At 64.2% G+C, this 11043-nt stretch overlaps 1 protein-coding gene across 1 annotated transcript; it reads right to left on the bottom strand.

The window, feature by feature from the left end:
* Positions 1–238: 238 nt before the first annotated feature.
* LOC309685706 (rhodopsin kinase GRK1-like) lies at positions 239–9180 on the bottom strand (the record flags this gene model as incomplete). The annotated part of the gene is made up of 7 exons (XM_082501436.1): positions 239–440; positions 1546–1670; positions 2837–2920; positions 3568–3725; positions 4071–4198; positions 5677–5963; positions 8628–9180. Coding segments are annotated over 7 exons (1537 nt in total), but the record flags the coding sequence as incomplete, so codon positions are not given.
* Positions 9181–11043: the final 1863 nt, after the last annotated feature.

The following is an 11043-nucleotide window of genomic DNA, read 5'->3' as shown; positions in this document are numbered from 1 at the left end:
GACCACCCAAGACCCATCAGGACCCACCTCCATGACCACCCAACACCTTTTGTAGACCCATTTCTGAAGCACCCACCACCCATTGGAGACCCTATGGCTGGAGCACCCACCACACATCAGGACCCACTTCCATGACCACCCACCACCCGTTGGAGACCCCATTCCCAGAAGACCTCCCGCCCCCCACCCCCCCACCCCCCCACCCCGTCCGCCATATTGTCCCCCGCGGGGGGGTTACCTGCCTCCAGGCGCCTCCAGTTGATGGCGGCGAAGAGCGGGTGCGCCTTGACTTGGGCGCAGTCGTTGTCACGGAAACCGAGGCGGACGTCGGGGTCCTTGGCCAGGAGACCCTCACAGGCGGCGCGGGCCACCGGGCTGAACCGCTCCGAGTAGCTGACGGGGTCGTGGAGGATACGTCGGGTCACCTCCTTGTTCTCCACCTGAGGGGACAAGAGGGGCGGCGGGTGGGTTCCTGGAGATGGCTGGAAGGTTCTTGCGGGGGCGTCACTGGGAGGTTCTCAGGGGTCTTTGAGGGGTTCCGGAGGTCCTTGAGGGGTTCTGGAGGTCCTTGAGGGGTTCCGGAGGTCCTTGAGGGGTTCTGGAGATCCTTGAGGGGTTCCTGGAAGCCCGGGGATGGTTTCTGGGGGGGGGTTCTTGGGGGTTCCTGGTGATTCCTGAGGGTCCTGGTGGTTCGTGGGAGCTCTGGGATGTCATCTGGGGAGTTCCTGGTGGTCCTTGCGGGGTTCTGGGGGCTACTGGGAGCTCTGGGATGTTTCTTGGGGAGTTCCTGGTGGTTCTTGAGAGGTTCTTGGGGGTTCCTGAGGGTTCTGGGGGTTCCTGGAAGCCCTGGGATGTTACTTGGGGAGTTCTTGGTGGTCTTTGAGGGGTTCCTGGTGGTCCTTGAGGGGTTCTGGGGGTCCTTGAGGGGTTCTGGAGGTCCTTGAGGGGTTCCTGGAAGCCCGGGGATGGTTTCTGGGGGGGGTTCTTGGGGGTTCCTGGTGATTCCTGAGGGTCCTGGTGGTTCGTGGGAGCTCTGGGATGTCATCTGGGGAGTTCCTGGTGGTCCTTGAGGGGTTCTGGGGGCTACTGGGAGCTCTGGGATGTTTCTTGGGGAGTTCCTGGTGGTTCTTGAGAGGTTCTTGGGGGTTCTTGAGGGTTCTGGGGGTTCCTGGAAGCCCTGGGATGTTACTTGGGGAGTTCTTGGTGGTCTTTGAGGGGTTCCTGGTGGTCCTTGAGGGGTTCTGGGGGTCCTTGAGAGGTTCTGGGGGCTACTAGGAGCTCTGGGATGTTTTTTGGGGAGTTCCTGGTGGTCCTCGAGAGGTTCTGGTGGTCCTTGAGAGGTTCTGGGGGCTACTAGGAGCTCTGGGATGTTTTTTGGGGAGTTCCTGGTGGTCCTCGAGAGGTTCTGGTGGTCCTTGAGAGGTTCTGGGGGCTACTAGGAGCTCTGGGATGTTTTTTGGGGAGTTCTTGGTGGTTCTTGGGGGGGTTCTGGTGGTCTTTGAGGGGTCCTGGGGGCTACTGGGAGTTACTGGTGTTCCTGGGCACCTGCTCGCCCCGGCTGCGGAAGGGTCCCTTGGCCTCCAGCATCTCGTAGAGGGTCACCCCCAGCGTGAAGTAGTCGACGGCCCAATCGTACTCCTCATTCCGCAGCAGCTCCGGCGCCATGAACCCTGCGGGACCCGGGGGACAAGGGGGGGGACCCGGGTGACGTGGGGGGACACGGGTGACATGGAGACCCACAGGTGACATGGGGGGGATGCAGGTGACATGGGGGGGCCCTGGTGACATGGGGGGATCCAGCTGACCAAGGAGGACCCGGGTGACATGGGACACAGGTGACCAGGAGGGGACATAGGGGGCCATGGGTGACATGGGGGGACACAGGTGACCATGGGGTGTCCCAGGTGACATGGGGGGACACGGGTGACATGGGGGGACACAGGTGACCATGGGGTGTCCCAGGTGACATGGGGGGCCATGGGTGACATGGGGGGACCCTGGTGACCAAGGAGGACCCAAGTGACATGGGGGCCCCCAGGTGACCAGGAGGGGACATAGGGGACCATGGGTGACATGGGGGGACACAGGTGACCATGGGGTGTCCCAGGTGACATGGGGGGACACGGGTGACATGGGGAGACCCTGGTGACCATGGGGTGTCCCAGGTGACATGGGGGGACACGGGTGACATGGGGAGACCCTGGTGACCATGGGGTGTCCCAGGTGACATGGGGGGACACGGGTGACATGGGGAGACCCTGGTGACCAAGGAGGACCCAAGTGACATGGGGTCCCCAGGTGACCAGGAGGGGACACAGGGGGCCATGGGTGACATGGGGGGACACAGGTGACCATGGGGTGTCCCAGGTGACATGGGGGGACACGGGTGACATGGGGGGACCCTGGTGACCAAGGAGGACCCAAGTGACATGGGGTCCCCAGGTGACCAGGAGGGGACACAGGGGGCCATGGGTGACATGGGGGCCCCCAGGTGACACGGGAGGACCCTGGTGACACGGGGGAGACATGGGTGACATGGGGGGGCACCGGTGACCAGGAGAGGAGGAAGGATGAGGGGCCCCCACCCCTCCTGCCACCAGATGTCCCCAGTGTCCCCCCACGTCCCCTCACCCCATACCTGAGGTCCTCGTGTCCCCGTGCCACCTCCTGTGTCCCCCCTCGTCCCCAAGGTCCACGTCCCCCCCATGTCCCCACAATACCCACGTCCCCCCATGTCCTCATGTCCCCCCCATGTCCCCATGTCCCGTGTCCCCCCCGTGTCCCCCCCGTGTCCCCATGTCCCGTGTCCCCCCCGTGTCCCCCCCGTGTCCCTTACCCGGGGTCCCGGCGTAGCCGCGGGTTTTGGTCTGTCCCTCCTTGAGCTCCACGGCCAAACCCAAGTCGGACAGACGGACGTGGCCTGCCCGCACCAGTAAGCACCAGTAACCACCAGTACCACCAGTAACCACCAGCAACACCCCCAGGAATCCATCCCAGTGCCCAGCTCACACCAGTACCACCAGTAACACCCTCAGGAACCCTCCAGGAACCCACCCCAGTACCTTGCCTGCACCAGTAACCACCAGTAACCACCAGCAACACCTCCAGGAACCCACCCCAGTGCCCAGCTCACACCAGTACCACCAGTAACCACCAGCAACACCCCAGGAACCCCCCAGGAACCCCCCCCCGATGTCCCTGATGTCCCCATATCCCCTCAATGTCCCCACGTCCCCCAACGCTCCTGACGTCTCCACGTCCTCCACACCCCACATGTCCCCGATGTCCCCATGTCCCTCAACGTCCCCATGTCCCTCAATGTCCCTGATGTCCCCACGTCCCCCAATGTCCCCATGGCCACCAGTGTCCCTGATGTCCCCGTGTCCCCCAACGTCCCTGATGTCCCCCCATGCCCTGAGGTCCCCGTGTCCCCACACCCCACAGTGTCCCCACACCCCACAATGTCCCTTCACCCCACAATGTCCCTGAAGTCCCTGATGTCCTCATGTCCCCCAATGTCCCTTTGTCCTGCAATGTCTCTGATGTCCCCGAGGTCCCCAACGTCACCGGCGTCATCGAGGAGGACGTTCTCGGGCTTGAGGTCGCGGTAGATGATGCGGTGCTGGTGCAGGTGCTCCAGCCCCAGCAGGATCTGGGCGGTGTAAAACACGGCCCGCGGCTCGGGGAACCCGGGGTTCTCCTCGTCCACGTTGTAGATGTGGTACCTGACACGCCACCCACACGCTAAGCGCACGCCAAGCACGCGCCAGCACACGGGGGGACACGCCAGCACTCGGGGGGACACGCCAGCGCCCGGGGACACGCTGGGGACACGGCTTGGGGCAGCTGGGTTGACTTCATCCCCATTGCATGATGCGCGGCACCTCCGCATGCTAAGGACACGCTAAGGACATGCTAAGGACACGCCAGCACCCGGGGACACGCTGGGGACGCAGTTGCGTGCGTATGGCGCCCGGACATGCTAAGGACACGCTAAGGACGCGCCAGACAGGCTGCCGGGAGGCGCCTCCGGCAGCAACACGTGTGGCACACGCCAAGCACATGCTTACCGCAGGTCGCCGCCGTTCATGATGGTCATGACGAGGCAGAGGTCGGTCTTGGTCTGGAAGGCGCAGGCCAGCGAGACGATGAAGCGACTGTGCACCCGCGCCAGGATCCGCTTCTCCACCAGCGCCGCCTGCACACGCCAAGCACACGCCAAGGACACGCGGCTGGTGATGGCCCAGCACCACGCCAAGGGCACGCCAAGGACATGACACACGGACAGGGAAACACGAGGGGGGACGTGCCAAGGACACACAGGTGGCACTTTCTAGGGATACATGGGTGGTGCACGCTAAGCACACGGCAAGGACACGCACCACACACCGAGCACACGTGGGTGGCACGCGCCAGGCACGCACAGACTGCGCACTCCACGCCACGCACACGCGTGTCCCTGTTGGCTGCGGGACCCCACGTGAAACGGGGTGGCCCAAAGCGTGTTGTCCACCTGGCACACGCCAAGCACATGGGACGGTACATGCCAAGCACACGGGACGGTACATGCCAAGCAGACGTGGTGGTGCATGCCACGCACACGCCAAGCACATACGCGTGTCCCCGTGGGCTGTGGATCTCTTCCCATCCTTGGATGGTCCAAAGCGCCTTCCCCACCTGCGGGCCCCACGCACACGCCAAGCACACGCCAAGCGCACGGACTGGCAGGGATAATCAGGACGATGCCAAAGAAAGTGGGAAGGAAAATAGAGGCCAAAAAGGGTGAAAAAAGAGGGAAAAGAGGGAGGAGGGGGAGGGGAGAGAGGAGCAGATATGGGGACAGAGAGATGGACAGAGGGACAGATGAGGGGACAGAGGGATGGACGAGGGGACCGATGGGGGGGAAGGGGGATGGGGGAGTGGATTTGGGGACAGAGGAGCAGATAAAGGGACAGAGGGACGGACGAGGGGACAGAGGGACAGATGAGGGGACAGAGGGATGGACGAGGGGACAGAGGGACAGATATGGGGACAGAGGGATGGACGAGGGGACAGAGGGACAGATGAGGGGACAGCAGGACAGATATACGGACAGAGGAATGGACGAGGGGACAGATGAGGGGACAGAGGGACAGATGAAGGGACAGATGAAGGGACAGAGGGACAGACAAGGGGACAGAGGGGCAGATGAGGGGACAGAGGGACAGATATGGGGACAGAGGGATGGACGAGGGGACAGAAGGACAGATGAGGGGACAGAGGGACAGGTATGGGGACAGAGGGATGGACGAGGGGACAGAAGGACAGATGAGGGGACAGAGGGATGGACGAGGGGACAGATGGGGGGAAAAGGGGACGGGGAGTGGATTTGGGGCAGATGAGGGGACAGAGGGACAGCCGAGGGGACAGAGGGACAGATATGGGGACAGAGGGATGGACAAGGGACAGATGAGGGGACAGTTGGATGGCTGAGGGGACAGAGGGACAGAACTGGGGACAGATGAGAGGACAGAGGGATGGACAAAGCAACGGATGGGAGGAAAAGAGGACAGAGGAACGGATTTGGGGACAAGAGGCGCCGATAAGGGGACAGAGGGACAACCGAGAAGATACAGGAACGGCCGAGGGGACGGAGGGACGCCGAGGGGACAGAGGAGGGGAGGGGGTTGTCCCCACCTCGTAGCCCTGGCGCTTCTTGAGGCGCTTCTTGTTGAGGCGCTTGTTGGCGTACATCTTGCCGGTGGCGCGGCGCTGGCAGGCGCAGACCTCGCCGAAGCCGCCTTTGCCCAACACCCGGAATTCGGCGAAGGCGTCGGCGCCCACCGGCTGCTTCTCCAGCCACTTGAACTGCACGAAGCGCCCGAACTCCGGGGACGCTCGGTACGGGGTCCAGGCCACCTCCTCCAGGTAGGCCAACAGCTCCTTTCGCACTTGCGCAAAGTCCTCCGAGGAGGCGGTGGCACCTGGAGGGGAAAGAAGGTGGCATGGTCGCTGTTGGGGGTGGACGTTGTAGCGCCCATCTGGAAGCAACATGGCTGCTCTTGGGGGTGTCATGGCCACCAACACTATCATGGCCTCCATGGGGAGCCATCATGGCCTCCATTGGAGGCATCATGGCCTCTAACGGTGGGGGAAGAGGGTGGCATGGTCGCTGTTGGGGGTGGACGTTGTAGCACCCGTCTGGAAGCAACATGGCTGCTCTTGGGGGTGTCATGGCCACCAACAGGGGCATCGTGGCCTCCATTGGAAGCCATCATGGCCTCTATTGGAGGCATCATGGCCTCTAATGGTGGGGGAAGAGGGTGGCATGGTCGCTGTTGGAGGGGACGTTGTAGCGCCCGTCTGGAAGCAACATGGCTGCTCTTGGGGGTGTCACGGCCACCGACACTACCATGGCCACCATTGGGAGCCATCATGGCCTCCATTGGAGGCATCATGGCCTCTAACGGTGGGGGAAGAGGGTGGCACGGTCGCTGTTGGAGGGGACGTTGTAGCGCCCGTCTGGAAGCAACATGGCTGCTCTTGGGGGTGTCATGGCCACCGACACTATCATGGCCTCCATTGGGAGCCATCATGGCCTCCATTGGAGGCATCATGGCCTCTAACGGTGGGGGAAGAGGGTGGCATGGTCGCTGTTGGGGGTGGACGTTGTAGCGCCCGTCTGGAAGCAACATGGCTGCTCTTGGGGGTGTCATGGCCACCGACACTATCATGGCCACCGTTGGGGGCATCGTGGCCACTAATGGTGAGGGAAGACGGTGCCATGGTCGCTGTTGGGGAGATGTTGTAGCGCCCAAATGGAAGCCACATGGCTGCTCTTGGGAGTGTCGTGGCCACCAGCAGGGGCATCATGGCCTCCGTTGGGGGCCATCATGGCCGCTAATGATGGGGGAAGAGGGTGGCATGGTCACTCTTGGAGGGGATGTTGTAGAGCCCATCTGGAAGCAACATGGCTGCTCTTGGGGGTGTCAGGGCCACCAACACTATCATGGCCACCGTTGGGGGTGTCATGGCTATGAACAGGGCCATCATGGCCTCTAACAGTGGTGTTGAGACCACCATTGGGGGTATCGTGGCCACTGTCAGGGGTGTCATGGCAGCCAACGGAGGTGTCATAGTTGTCATCACAGACATGGCCACCAGTAGGGGTGTCATGGCCACCAATATGGGTGTCAAGACAACTTTTGGGGGCATCATGGCCACCGTCGGGGGTGCCATGGCCACCAACAGGGGCGTCATGGCCACCGTTGGGGGTGTCATGAACAGGGCCATCATGGCCGCTAAGAGTGGTGTTGAGACCATCATTGGGGATATCATGGCCGCCATTGGGTGTGTCAAGGCTGCCAATGGCGGTGTCATGGTGGTCATCATTGTCATGGCCAGCAACAGGGGCATCATGGCCACCAATAGGGGTGTTCAGACCACCATTGGAGGTATCATGGCCTTCGTTGGTGGCATCATGGCCTCCATTGGGGTATTGTGGCCACTGTTGGAGGTGTCACTGCCTTCGTTGGTGGTATCATGGCCTCCATGGGGGTGCCATGACCTCCATTGGCGGTATCATGGCTGCCGTTGGAGATACCATGACCTACATTGAGGTATCATGGCTTCCATTGAGAGGTCATGGCCTCCACTGAGGTATGATGGTCTCCATTGGGGTATGATGGCCACCGTTGGGGTATCATGGCCACCATTGGAGGTGTCATGGACTCTGTTGGCAGCATCATGGCCTCCACTGGAGGTATCATGGCTGTTGTTGGAGATATCATGGTCTCCACTGAGGTATCATGGCTGCCATTGAGGTGTCATGGCCACCATTGGAGGCACGATGGCCACCATTAGAGGTGTCATGGCTGCTGTTGGAGATATCATGGTCTCTACTGGAGGTATCATGGCCTCTATGGAGGCATCGTAACCTACATTGAGGCATCACGGTCTCCACTGGGGGTATCACGGCCTCCATTGGGGTATCGTGACCTCCATTGTGGTGTCATGACATCCGTGGAGGTGTCGTGGCCTCCATTGGGGTGTCATGGCCTCCAATGGGGTGTCATAGCCTCCATTGAAGTGTCATGGCCTCAACTGGGGTGTCATGGCCTCCACTGTGGTGTCATGGCCTCCATTGAGGTGTCATGGCCTCCACTGGGGTGTCATGGCCTCCAATGGGGTGTCATGGCCTCCAATGGGGTGTCATAGCCTCCATTGAAGTGTCATGGCCTCAACTGGGGTGTCATGGCCTCCACTGTGGTGTCATGGCCTCCATTGAGGTGTCATGGCCTCCACTGGGGTGTCATGGCCTCCAATGGGGTGTCATGGCCTCCAATGGGGTGTCATAGCCTCCATTGAAGTGTCATGGCCTCAACTGGGGTGTCATGGCCTCCACTGTGGTGTCATGGCCTCCATTGAGGTGTCATGGCCTCCACTGGGGTGTCATGGCCTCCAATGGGGTGTCATGGCCTCCATGGGGGTGTCATGGCCTCCACTGTGGTGTCATGGCCTCCACTGTGGTGTCATGGCCTCTGCTGGAGGCGTCACGGCCGCCATCGGCTGTACCGCGGCCGCCATCGGAGGTGTCACGGCCGCCATTGCCGGAGGTGTCATGGCCGCCGCCGTGGGCGGAGCCTCACCTGTGGGCGGGGCCGTGGCGGCGGCGCTGAGGAAGCTGCAGTGCTGGGCCCCGCCCGGGGTGAAGAACCGCCCCCTCAGGGCGGCGGCCGCCTCCCTCCGCTCCGCCTCCTCGCACCGCTCGTAGGCCTCCAGCTCCGCCCACAGCGCCCCCGCCGCGGCCAATCCCGGCGTCCCCTCCAGGAACCGCTGGAACAGCAGCTTCCCGATTGGCTGCTCCACGCACTGCCACCGGAAGGAAACATCCTCTTCAAGATGGCCGCCTCCGTGCGCGCCGCCATTTTGTCCCCCGACGACGCCATTTTGTCCCCCGCCGACGCCATTTTGGGCCCCGCCGGTGCCTTTTTCTCCCCCGCCGGCGCCTCCTTGTCCCTCCCGGAGGCCATTTTGCGCCCCTCCTCCGGCCAAACGGGCCCGCAGGGCCTCGCACTGGGAGATGTGGGGCAGGCGGAGGAGGGCGCGTTGCCGCCGGTCCTTTCCCGAAGCTCCGGGCCCGCCGCGGGCCGACACGTAGGCCGAGTTGGCCACCACCGTCTCCAGGCCGCCGATGTCCATGGCTACGGGGGTGAGGTGAGCGCTCGTGCCGCGCACGAGGACGGGGACGTGTCATTTGTGGCCCCGGGCCCGGATTACCCCCCCCCCCCCCATCCTCTTCCCGGGGGGGGGGGGGGAAGAGGTCAAGGTCACGGCTCTTAAAGGGCCGGCGCGCTATAATTAGCGGGTAAGCGGCTCAGCTTTGGCCTAAGCCGCTTTCACAGCCCCTCGCACGAGAGGCCCCCCCCCCCCCCCCCCCGGTATCCCACAATGCACCGGGCCTGCAGAGCATGATGGGAAGGGTGCCCCCCCCACCCCCCCAGGCCAATAATGGCGCTGCAAAGGATTCTGGGAGACACCCCCCCCCCCCAAAGTGGGGCGGTTCCCACAGTCCTTTGCAGCAAAGGATGATGGGAAGGAGGAGGGGGGGGGAGACCTCCAACCCCCACCCCCCCCCCCCCGGGGACCCCCAACCCCAGGACCCCCCCACACCCGAGACCCCCAATCCCCGGGACCCCCCCCACCCCCGAGATCCCCCCCACTGCTGAGACCCCCCACTGTTGGGACCCCCCACCCCCGAGTACCCCACATTTGAGACCCCCAACCCCCAGGACGCCCCCTAACTCCGGGACCCCCCCCCAACATTTTGGACCCCCCCACCCCCGGGACCCCCCAAGACCTCTGGGACCCCCCACCCTTGGGACCCCCCAGCCCCGAGATCCCCCACTTTGGGCCCCACCCCCGGGACCCTCCCCACCCCCTCAAGACCCCCACCCCCAGGACCCCCCCTACCCCCAAAACCCCCACCCCCAGGACCCCCACTACCCCCCGGGACCCCCCACCCTTGGGACCCCCCAATCCCGAAACCCCCTATCCTCGAGAACCCCCCCATCCCCCGGGCCCCCCACCCCCATGTCCCCCCACCCCGGGACCCCCATCCCCCAGGAGACCCCGGAGTTCGACACCCCCCTTCCCCCCTTAGAACCCCCCCACCCCCTGACCCCCCCCTACCCCCAGGACCCCCCCCCCACCCCGGGACCCCAACCCCCAGGAGACCCCGGAGTTCGACACCCCCCACCCCCGACACCCCCCCCACCCCCTGACCCCCCCCTACCCCCAGGACCCCCCCCACCCCGGGGACCCCCCCCACCCCCGGGACCCCCAACCCTGAGACCCCCATCCCCCAGGAGACCCCGGAGTTCGAGACCCCCCACCCCCGACAACCCCCCCCACCCTTGGGACCCCCCCCACCCCCTGACCTCCCCCTACCCCCAGGAGCCCCCCCACACCCCGGGGACCCACCCCCCCCCCCGGGACCCCCCACCGGCCCCTCTCACCTGCGCAGCTCCGGTCTCCCGCGGCGGTTCCCGGTGCCCGCGGGGGTGGGATTAGCCCCGCCCGGGGATTAACCAAATCCCCCCCCCCCCCCCCCAAACCCCCCCCCCGAGCCCCACCGCCCCCGGGGGGACACAGGCGGCCGCCCCCCTCCCCCCCCCCCCCCCCCATCCCTCCCCATCCCCCTTCCCCCGCCCGCCAAGGGGCTCCTCATCCCGGGGGGACACAGGCGTCTGGGACCCCCCCCAATTCCCATAGGGGACCCCCCAAGGACCCCCCCCCCCCCTTTCCCACAGAGGACCCCACTCATTTCCCATAGGGGAACCCCCCAGGATCCCCCCATTTCCCATAGGGGACCCCCCCCATTTGCCATAAAGACCCCCCCACGACCCCCCCATTTCCAATAGAGGATTCCCCCCCATTTCCCATAGGGGACCCCCCCCATTTCCCATAGAGGATCCCCCCAGGACCCCCCCCATTTCCCATAGGGCCCCCCCCCATTTCCCATAGAGGATCCCCCCCATTTCACATAAAGACCCCCCCAGGACC

This window comes from Vanellus vanellus (genome assembly GCF_965231255.1).
Source record: "Vanellus vanellus genome assembly, contig: HAP1_SCAFFOLD_2342, whole genome shotgun sequence".
In the NCBI taxonomy this organism is placed as follows: domain Eukaryota; kingdom Metazoa; phylum Chordata; class Aves; order Charadriiformes; family Charadriidae; genus Vanellus; species Vanellus vanellus.
Note: the sequence above shows the minus strand (reverse complement) of the source record. Positions and strands in the feature narration are given on the sequence as shown.